The sequence below is a fragment of the Cucurbita pepo genome, chromosome 1 (assembly GCF_057944985.1).
Source record: "Cucurbita pepo subsp. pepo isolate OVF chromosome 1, ASM5794498v1, whole genome shotgun sequence".
Classification (NCBI taxonomy): Eukaryota; Viridiplantae; Streptophyta; class Magnoliopsida; order Cucurbitales; family Cucurbitaceae; genus Cucurbita; species Cucurbita pepo.
The window spans coordinates 5,429,709-5,440,295 of NC_141798.1; the positions used below are offsets into that span (position 1 = coordinate 5,429,709).

Genomic DNA, 10,587 nt, shown 5'->3' on the forward strand with positions numbered 1-10,587 from the left:
GCTCATAAAAGTCATTAAATCAGACGGTGGATATTGAATAGGGTGCATAGTAAATGAAGAGTAGAGGAATAGAAAAAAAGATATTAAAAAGGGTCATTGTTGAGGGCAGGTGAACAACCTTTTCTCTAAGAAATTCAAAGGGAGGCATTAGAGGGTCCAATATTTTGAAAATTTTGGCACCCAATTCCAATAATATGTTTGTATTTAATTCAAATACTCTAAGATTTATAAAATATATTAAGGTGTTATCAACGTGCTTTCAAAAAGTTCATAAAGTTTAAAACGATTTATATTATGGTTGCATTTTGAATTGTACGTTGTTTAATCTTTATTTTATTGACGCTTTAATGTGAAATTAAATATTTATTTGATCATACACTAAAAATTTAGTTTGAAACTTTTAAAATTTAATATAAGTTTTGTATCAATAATATACCATTACTTAAAATTAATATCTATTATATTAATTTAATAATTAAACATGATTTATATAACTTAATAATTAGGAAAATAACAAAAAGTAACAACAAGTGGTGAGGATGTTTGATTATTTCGTGAAATTCAAGATTTTGTCCTAATCAAATTTGTGGATTCGCTCAACCTTTAATCATATTTTATGTGATAAATATTAGCATCAATATTAACTTTAAACTCTCTTAATTATTAAATAATTTAAACTCTTCATTTTTTTTTTAAATAAACTGGTGATGTAACATTTTATATTTTTCAAGAACTTCCAATCATTTAAACAACCTTTGGAGGTTAGCAGAGCCAAAATAAAAATAATTCTAAAATATTTGGCTGCTGAGTGGTGGAAAACTGAGCTACCTTATCCAAAAGAAAAGGAGAAGATAATTGACAATAAAGTTGAACAATAATAATGATACAATCTGTCAGAAATAAAATCCAAGGAACTTTTTATGATCTAAAATCTCAATAGACAAATTTGTGCGGTGTCACTGGAACAGCTTTGGACGGACATCTGTTGAACACTCGATTCCAACCAAAAAAATAAAATAAAATACAAACATTATTTGACAGAAACATAGCCTTCTTCCATATCAAAATCATTACAGCATTACATACAATATATAGATTCAACTCAGCTTTTTATAGATCCTCTCACAAAATGGAAAACTAAATGACACCAATAATTAATGATAGAATTAAAGGGGGAGAAGAGGAACAAAAGCTGCTTACTAATTTTGAAGCTGTACATAATTATATGACGTTGTGGAACTTCCCTTTCCTTCATTGTTAAACAAATTCAAACCCCATCAGAAGCTTCACAGATTTGTACTTCTCTCCCTTCACGTTGTGGAGTGGAACTGATCGAATCCCTCTTCTTAGTTCTGCAACAGGTAGGCATGTCTGTCCCCCGAAATCATCCTTTTCAGACATGTCGTACTCGTGAACTTCGATTCGAAGTAAAGCGAGTTCTGGAACAGATAATGGAAACTCAAACTCCTCGTTCCAAGCAGGCACCCAGTTATCCTCTAATGTTTTTGTTTTCTTCATTATGGTATCAGCTGGAACTCCAGCAATTCCCACCTGTATACACAACAATAACCAAACGATCCCAAGTGCAGCAACAGGTTTTAGCAGCTATACTTTTTTAATCTGAAAACTAACTTCCATTGACAAAAGGTTTTGGCTACATTCAATCAAAATATTGTAAACTTCATTGACATACCCTGGTGTAAAAGTCTGGTGGGGAGTAAACATCAAAGTGGGTGTGGTGAAAATCATAATACCATCCTTCCCCCATATAAACAGTCACCTTTTCAACAGATAATAGAACCAACATTGTCAGTACGGTCAAATAAAATAAGCGAATGTACATTTACACTTGAACATTGGCTACAGGAAACTGAAGCACAGTCAAACGAAGGAGGGAAAAAAGAAGTTGCGAGCACTTACTTTCAAAGTTGTTTTCACAGGCAAACTAGCTCTAGGATCAAAGATCTCTTCATCTGAACCAGGGTTCAGTATAAAATCTGGTTTTTTTACATAACCACATCCACCATTAGCCCTGAACATCCCATGCATCAACCATAGGGACCTTCCATAACCCTGTTATAATTCACAGATCATCCAATTTTCAATGTTCGGAAAATTGGAGAAACAAACATAAACTAATCAACAAAATGATGGGATTTAGAGAATTGGAAGTCATTGGATAAGTTAACTAGAGAAAAATGAAACACGGCCCCATTTCAGTTAGCAGCCAAATGCTTAGGAAGGGGATTCTAAGTTTCATAAGATACTAATCTATCAAGGTTAGCAAGAAGTCGGATACTATCCAATCTTCCATCTCAACCTGCTAGAGCTCAAACATTCTTCTTCTGACAAACAAGATCAGAATGGGAAAGAATGAATCAAGAAATTTTGTAATTAAACAATCTATATCTAAATCTTTGATTCAATATAGACGAAGATGAAATGACCTGCATGTTCAGCGCAACCATTTGAGCACCATGAGTCCACCCAATCATTGGGTTATAATTGGATGAGTCAAACCTGGTCCCCTTTGGATAGATTCTCAAAATGTTCCTCTGAGTAAACCTACAGCAAGTAAGAAGAGAAAACTCAAGAAAAATAACAAAATTTTCCCCAAGAATGAGCAACCCCTGAGAGAACATATGAACTACATGAAGACATGAACTCCATACAATGTTACTTCTATAAGGAAAAGGAAAAATGGGGAAATGATTATTTTCCATTATCGTAGATCACGTTAAATACCAAACTTCTCCCCCATCCTAACCCCTACACATCCATCCATATAATTATACAATCACTGAACTTTGGGGCATTTAAACTCCAAAGAGTTTCCATTCCACAATCAACAAAAAGTGTATGGCTTTATGCACCCTGTCTCTGCCTTTTCTAATAAACACAAGAACTTCAAAAGAATTTGGACAACCTAAATGTAAGCCCATTAAAATGTATGTTCACTTAGCCCATTTACTATTGTCATTGACTGAACAAATTTTGTTCTTACCTTACTATCTGTTTTCCATGAGTAAGTACTGCCTTTTCTAGTTGTTGCTCACTCAAGCTCAAACGTCTAACTTTCTCAGGATCCACTTTGAGGCATGCATCAATACCCCCTTTGGGCTTTCCCGCATGAATAGCGATCAAATTTTTATATTCAGGTGCAATATACTGTGTACAGTCTGCAGACTTGGGATCTCCATCCTCAGGATCTTCCTCGTCGTTACTATCTTCATCCAAATCTTGCTGCTACGTATAACCAAGCATTAGACCAAAACCTGTTTAAAAAGCATAAGGATGAGAAAATTCTTGGGGAACATTACAGACCTTGTAGTCAGTCACAGTACCATCTTTCAAGCTTGACACTTCCCTTCCCCATGCTGGTGTTTCTTTATTTTCCCCAGAAGTCTTTTCCTTCTGTGGCTCACCCTCCTTAGGAACATCTTTGGTCTTAAGGTACTCCTTAGGTGGTTTAGTTGATATAATAATCCTTTTCTTCAGTGATTCGGGAGAAGGAAATTCCTTCAAGCATTCAGAGCCAGGAGAGAACAGGATGTCTTGAAATGTACTTGTAACCATCTACAACAGTTCAGAAAATTATAAGGTCTTAATATTAGACATACACAAAAACAAAAGAGGGGGGACCTAAACTGCTGCACCTCAGCCACTTTAGCTTGAAGATTAGGCGGAAGATGATCTTCCAATGTTATTACAACTGGATATTCTGATGCAACAAAGGCATGCTCTTTAATAGATTTCAAACATTTAATAAGCTCCACAGGGGTAGTAAGTGTCCTGAAAAACAATCTCCGAATTAGGAATGATCAATAAAAACAAAGATTCCACATAAAACAGAAGATCCCATTACTGAAAGAAAAGCAAGGAGATACAAACAACACCTGCCATGAAGAACATCTATATCATCCTTTGACGAATTCGGCCATATATCCAATTCAATAACTCTAACTCCTCTCTGCAGGGCTTGTATGATGGGAACATCACTGCAATCACTGCTGAGCTGATTCCCAGTCAAGTACGAGTTGTGACCTGTATATATGTAATAGTGCGACAAAGGAGCACTCATATCTTGGTGCACCTGAAAAATCAGAATATACGCCATTCCATGTTCAGTCATAATACCGAACTTGTCCTCGTACCACCAGAAAAGTAACAAGATGCTTTACCCCATGAAAAGCTGAAAACAAACATTAAATTTGATGTATAAAACACACACCGACACGCACAAAGAGAGAGAGAGAGAGAGAGAGAGAGAGAGAGAGAGAGATCCGGAATCTCTTTCAAACAAGGAAGAACATAAGAGGGGCTCAGTAATGAATTAATTTCTACACATAATTAACAGTAACCCCAGTCATCCACAGCAAAATAAACGAGCCAAAACATACAGAAAGAAACTAAACAATTCAAAAATCGAAAGCAATTATGAAGAGTGAGCAGAGTGAAAAGAAAGGCAAAAAAATTACCCCACGAGACTCGAGAGGAGGGTTGAGATCGCTGAAGAGGTACTTAAAGAAGGCTTCAAGATTGAGGGCCTTCCGATGGAAGATATTCAAATGCTTAAGCTCGTTAGTACAGCGCTCAATCATGTTCTGAGCGTCGTCCCTCGTCGTCTTGACCTCCTTCTGAACGTCGATCAAGAATCTCTGCAGATGATCAGCGTCCATGATCCCATTCTCGGAGTACTGGTCGAAGAGGTTCTTGATCTCTTTGGGGGCTTCGCTGGCGGTCATCCTGAAACGCCGGCGGAAGCAGAAGCACACTCTGTAGGTCTGCTTCGACATGGAGGAGAAGAATTAGAGGGATACGGGGGGATTTAGAGAGAGAAACAGTGAGAAAGAAAGCTCTGTGAAGAAGAAGAAGGGAAAAATCCACAGAGAACGGAATTGGAAGAAGATGAAACCAAAAGAGAGTAATGGTAGAGAAGATTATGGCCCACATTTCTCAGCAATTATAATTCGTTGGACCTTTTAATTTTAAGCTACACTTAATTAAAATTTTATAATTAAAATATACGCTTTAAAATTTTTAAAATAATAATTAATTGAAATTACTCTATAAATAATAAAAATTTAAAAAATTTAAATTTGAATTTAATACATCTCATTTTTAACCAATATATAACACATGTCCATTATAGATATCGTCAATTACATTATACGTCTTTGTTCTTATCTGTAATTATGTTGATACCTATTTTTTATTAATTTTTCGTTTATTAATCATATTTATCACCTTATTACCCGATAATACAGGGGTCTAATTGCCTCTCTCCCTGCCATATCAGCATGTTTAAAGTCTTCATTATTATTTTTTTTCCCTAATTTATATTGCTAAATGTGACTCACTGATAAAGATATCCATATTTAAGTTATTATTATTATTTTTTTTTTCTCTCTAATTTAGAGTACTAAAGGTGACAGGCTGATAAAAGACATCCATTAATTTCTTAAAAAAATTAAAAGTGAAAATAATTATTAGAGAGAGACTATTTTATGTTGCGGTGTAATGAATATGAATAAATAATGTTAGGAAGCATTTATTACAAAAGAAAAAAAAAAATCCAGTCCCAACCTTAACTGCTTCTCTGTTTCCCACAGAACATGTTTTTTTCTTTGATTTTTATTTAACTATGTCGGCCCAATGTTGTGTCTGATTTTAATTGTTTTATTGATTAATTTTGGTTTTATTTCATAAGATTTAATAGTTTTCTCCCTTCCTATCATAGTGACATAAATCAAATTCATCGTCGCACTTAACTTTCATAGAATTTTCTTTCATTTAATAAAAAAGATTAGTTTTTTTATATATAAATTATATACTTTTTGATACTTATATTAACTATAAATATTCATTAAATAACTCATTTATAAAAAATGGACAACAAATAATATCGAAAAAGAAAATTACATTTTTTTTAATCTATTCTTTTGAATAGTCTAAATATTTGACATTTTAGGATTTGAGTTTGATATTATTCTTATCCATATAATCACTTTTTAATTACTTTGACTAGCCGAAGTTAGATGATTTTTTTTTTTTTTACATAAATACTTTAAAAAAAAAAATAAACAGATTAAATTTAGGATTAATTAACAAGGTTAAGGGATATTATTTATTTATTTGGTAATTTAGCTTTTTTTTTTTTTTTTTTTTTTTTTTTAGAACAATTATCAATTCAGCATTGTTTTCACCTAAAAAAAGGAAAAAAAAAAAGTCAGCACTGTTTTAATTTCAAATTTTTCACTGAGGAGGTTTCCTGAAAGTCGAGACGATCTTGGAGCAAAAATTAGAAGAGATGCCCACAATGAAGAGGTTATTCTCAGCGGTCTGTTTATGGATCTTGTTTCTGATTGCTACAATTGTCTTGATTCTGGTATGATTTTCCGTCTCCATCTTCCATTTATCTTGAATGGAGAAGATCAGAGCTCCCAATTTCAATTTCTAAAATGTCTTTGTTCTTCTTCGTTATGATTTTTTCTTGCTTTTCGCAGAACCAATTAAATGATAGTGGTGTCTCATCCGAACAAAAGGTTGTCGATGAAGCGAGTTACTGTTTCTTCACTCTTCGTGTATCTCTTCAATCAAACAGAACTCACTTTTGTAATTGATTATAGGAAATCAAATTGGGGAAGAATCCTGCGACGGTGACTCACAGAGTATACTTTGATATCGAAATCGGCGGAAAGCCCTCTGGTATGGCCCATTTCTTTTTACTTTCTCACTGTCGAACTAGTTCGAAAATTTTCGATCCAATTTTGCCTAGGGAGGTGGGTTTTGTTTAAGAAACCTAATGTAAGGTCAGGTTAATCATTAGTTTCTCGAGTGGAATGAGAGTGATCAAGTAGGAGAGTATGAGACTGGGCATGTGTTTTGATGAGCTTTGCTGTGTCCTTGTAATGAATTCTAGTCAAAACTCAGATTAGAGTGGGGGAATTATGGGTGAAATTAGATCATTTTGTTTTCTTAATGGAATTTCATTGTCAAACTTAATGATTCATCCTGTCTAATGAACTACTTGCTAGAATCCATATCAGTGTTAATGGAGGAATTAGAAACCTGCAAAAGAGTATTAGGGGCAAATGCAAAAGTTGGGTGAAGAGTGATGACTCCTACAAAGATCGATCTCAATAAAATTTCATATCTCGAGGAACATTGGGTAGTCAGGAAATCTTGCAAGCCTAAAGAAGGAAGAAAAACATGGCTAAGATTTGCTTCTGTTTTATATTTTGAACCAGAAACATATATTTATTCAAAAGTGGCAACTCATTTGAAGATCTTCCATAACAAATTTCTTTCTCACAGGACGAGTTGTTATTGGCCTATTTGGAGAAACAGTCCCTAAAACCGCAGGTAAGGAGCTAGTTCAATGATTCTTTGATGACTGTTTTTGTATTCCTATAGAAGGCTCTGATTATTCTACTTCTATATGTGTGTTCTGCAGAGAATTTTCGCGCTCTTTGCACGGGTAGCCAAGTAGATTTTGCTCTTCAATAGTTAGGTTTCTCTTCATATTGATTGAAGCAGCACACATTTATTTAGTTTTCTGCTAAAATATTGTTATGTTTTGAACATTTATAAATAATTCGTTTAATATTGTTCTAGGAGAGAAAGGAATGGGGAGGAGCGGGAAGCCTCTACATTACAAAGGAAGCAAATTCCATAGGATTATTCCCAGTTTTATGATACAGGGAGGTGATTTTACTCGTGGAGATGGCCGAGGTGGAGAGTCAATATATGGCGAAAAGTTTGCAGATGAAAATTTCCAATTGAAACATGATGGTCCAGGTAATCTTGACTACTTAAATGTTTCAAGAGCAAGTTGATTGAACATGAACACTGGAATTTGAGGACTCTAATATTTGATTTGAACTTACTTTTGGAACCTATTCCTGTCTTGAATGAATGGTTTGGCTTTTTATCAGGTTTTGTGTCAATGGCAAACTCTGGGGAGGACACAAACGGATCACAGTTCTTTATTACAACTGTTAAAACTAGCTGGTAAATGTTTCGTTTGAAAGGTTGACGCAGTTCCTTGTGGAATGAATTTTTTAAAATCTGTTTGCTTATATCATAGGTTGGATGGGCACCATGTTGTGTTTGGAAAAGTGCTTTCGGGCATGGATGTTGTGTTCAAGATGGAAGCCGAAGGAAGTCAGGGGGATGGAAAACCAAAGACTGAAGTTTACATTTCAGAAAGTGGAGAACTTCCAGTATAGTTCTGGAAACAGAGAATGTTGATAACAAAGGTCCTCTCTCCCTACAACTTTCTCTCTAGTGAGATGTAGGCATCAGCTTCACATTAGAATTGATCATTCCAATGACATTTAGTGTTCTCATTCACACTATTTATCATTTCTATACATTGGATTGTTATCTTTGTAAAATGTCAAGATTTTCCTTCTAAAAGTGGTAGATTGGTGTTGAAGTTTTAGCATCTTCCATGAACACAAGAAGCACAAACACACTTCATCTTCTTTTAGAGATTCCATATTCAGAAAAGTTTTCAAAATAAGCACATCATCTTCTTTTGTGGATTCCGAATTTAGAACAACTTTTATTGAAACAGGTACCGACTGCAGAATCAACAGATTTGATTGAATGATATCTTCAAATATCTCACTTACCATATCTACTTAATACCATGATTTGTGTTAATAAGTAGATATTTAGTAAAAGAAAGATTTTTTTTTTCTAAAATATCCTCACCTTTCTACTGTTTGATCGTTCATGTATTTTGGGTAAAGAACAGCACGGCAGCACCCTTTTGTGTCTTGTATAACTTATATGATCAATCTCAGTAGCTGTTGTTTGTTATATGACAATATATAGAAAGACATGGAAAAAGGTAGTAGTTCTGAAAAGATTTAGAATATAGAATTTATATTTTTTGTAGTTTTCCTTCTGTGGCCTGAAAACTCAAAAGCGTCTGGATTTATATATAAAAAACTAAAGCACTTTTGTTTCCCATATGATGTTCTGTTTTATCCTCCGCTGCTGATAAGAAAAGTTTCCCATCTTTTGGGAGAAGGTAAGTAAAGAAGAAGAAGACAATGAACTCTGACAATCACGATGATGATGGAAGCATGCATTAACTGTTACATTTGAAAGAGGAAACACATTTTTAATGAGAAAAAAACACCACCACAAAGCATACACATACACGCACCACCTGCGAGAAGTTCTTCATTCTCGCATTTCCAAACCACCCACTGCCCACCTTTTATTCTAGCCGATGATGATGATAAATGATGCTGATGAAACAGAAAGAAAACAATGCGCTGAAGTGAAGATGACCGGATGTTCTTGTTTTTTTTTTTTTTTTTTTTTTTTTTTTCTTTGTTCTTTGTTTCTGTGGCTTGAATTCTTCGTCAAGCATCTGGGTTGCTGCTTCCTCTTTTGCCATTTCTGGATTTGTTGTTATTGAACCCAGAGGAGAAGTCAGAGGAGAAATCGGAGTACATGGAGACAACTTTAGAGATGTTCCCATTGAGTTCTTGGATGAGAGCCACGTTGTCCACCATGTTGCTGGGAATTCGAGACTGGTGGTTCTCGTTCACCTGTTGAATCAGCACTCTGTTACGGTCCAGCACTGACTGAACCTGGCGGAAGGTCTGGTCGAAGGAGGCCCACACCTGGGCGTCGCATTCGTCAGGGAAGCCGTCGTGTCGGCCGTCGTCACTGGTGGTGGTTGTGGTGGTGGTGGTGGTGGTGGCTGAAGGCTTGGTTTTGGATTTGCGGCGGGGGTTGATATCGGCCATGGTTGGAAGTGGAAGTGGAAGGGGAGTGGGAGGTTGTAGAGGAGGAGGAGGGGAAGAAGGCAAGCCAAGGTTGAAGGAAAAAAAATGGAGTTAGTGATGACTAAATACTGCTGGGAGGATCCATTATCGGTGTAGCTTTGGAACGTGGAGCTGAGAGACTTTTAGAAGGGCCCACGCGAAGCGAACAGCGCGTGGAAAGAAGATGTTTAGAAGGCAAAAAGGTGCTTGGAGCAGACCAAAACTTGGGTGCTAGCTGGGCTACACTCAGGTTGCAAACTACCCACGTGGCATAATATTGTGGTGCCACGTTTCAAGCATTTTAAAAAATATATATATATATATATATATTTTTTTTTTCAGTTTTTTTTATTACTTTTTAAAAATTGAGAGTGTAAGATAACAATATAGAAAAATATGTTTGAAATTGATATTGTCAAATATTTTTGGAAAAAAACGAAAAAAGATGTTATTTTTTAATATAGACAAATAAAATGATATTCGATAAATGAAAATATAACAAATAAAATAAAGTAACCAAAAAAGTAATATGACATTTGACACCAAAAAGTTCAGCCACATGGTTGCACTGCAAAAGTTGGGTGATATTTAGCATCCTAAGTTTTGCTCCATTCGATGATGTTTGTTTGTTTGAACGAGAATTTAAATTTTTAAATAGATAAACATCATAAAATTATAGTTTAAATTAGTTGATTTAAAAAAAAAAAAAAAAAAAAAAAAAAAAAACCTTAAACAAAAAGGTTAGAGTTTTGAATTTTAATTCCCACGAATGAACTCGAAAAATACTTTAATCGTA

The 10,587-nt window shown here is 34.8% G+C and overlaps 3 protein-coding genes across 5 annotated transcripts; 1 reads left to right on the plus strand and 2 right to left on the minus strand.

The window, feature by feature from the left end:
- Positions 1 to 867: 867 nt before the first annotated feature.
- On the minus strand, positions 868 to 4,948 carry LOC111796085 (phosphoinositide phospholipase C 2). 2 transcript variants are annotated; one of them, XM_023678776.2, is made up of 9 exons: positions 4,479 to 4,948; positions 3,897 to 4,093; positions 3,657 to 3,792; positions 3,325 to 3,576; positions 3,005 to 3,246; positions 2,448 to 2,565; positions 1,921 to 2,073; positions 1,694 to 1,780; positions 868 to 1,551 (listed from the first exon to the last, which is right to left on the minus strand). In XM_023678776.2, the coding sequence occupies exons 1-9, from the start codon at positions 4,794 to 4,796 to the stop codon at positions 1,258 to 1,260; spliced, it is 1,797 nt and encodes a 598-aa protein (XP_023534544.2). In that variant the 5' UTR covers positions 4,797 to 4,948; the 3' UTR covers positions 868 to 1,257. The 2 variants fall into 2 exon arrangements, with proteins under 2 accessions (XP_023534544.2, XP_023534552.2); XM_023678784.2 differs by having other exon boundaries at positions 3,005 to 3,243; positions 4,479 to 4,946.
- Positions 4,949 to 6,225: 1,277 nt separating this feature from the next.
- Positions 6,226 to 8,446, plus strand: LOC111796100 (peptidyl-prolyl cis-trans isomerase CYP19-4). Of its 2 annotated transcripts, none has more exons than XM_023678803.2 (8): positions 6,226 to 6,388; positions 6,507 to 6,545; positions 6,630 to 6,708; positions 7,318 to 7,365; positions 7,457 to 7,480; positions 7,618 to 7,800; positions 7,938 to 8,013; positions 8,090 to 8,446. In XM_023678803.2, exons 1-8 carry the CDS (start codon positions 6,311 to 6,313, stop codon positions 8,229 to 8,231), a joined length of 669 nt encoding a protein of 222 aa, XP_023534571.2. In that variant the 5' UTR covers positions 6,226 to 6,310; the 3' UTR covers positions 8,232 to 8,446. The 2 variants fall into 2 exon arrangements, with proteins under 2 accessions (XP_023534571.2, XP_023534563.2); XM_023678795.2 differs by having other exon boundaries at positions 6,228 to 6,388; positions 6,507 to 6,557.
- Positions 8,447 to 9,315: 869 nt separating this feature from the next.
- Positions 9,316 to 9,791, minus strand: LOC111796115 (protein EARLY FLOWERING 4). Its single transcript, XM_023678809.2, has one exon. The coding sequence runs from the start codon at positions 9,771 to 9,773 to the stop codon at positions 9,384 to 9,386; it is 390 nt and encodes a 129-aa protein (XP_023534577.1). The 5' UTR covers positions 9,774 to 9,791; the 3' UTR covers positions 9,316 to 9,383.
- Positions 9,792 to 10,587: the final 796 nt, after the last annotated feature.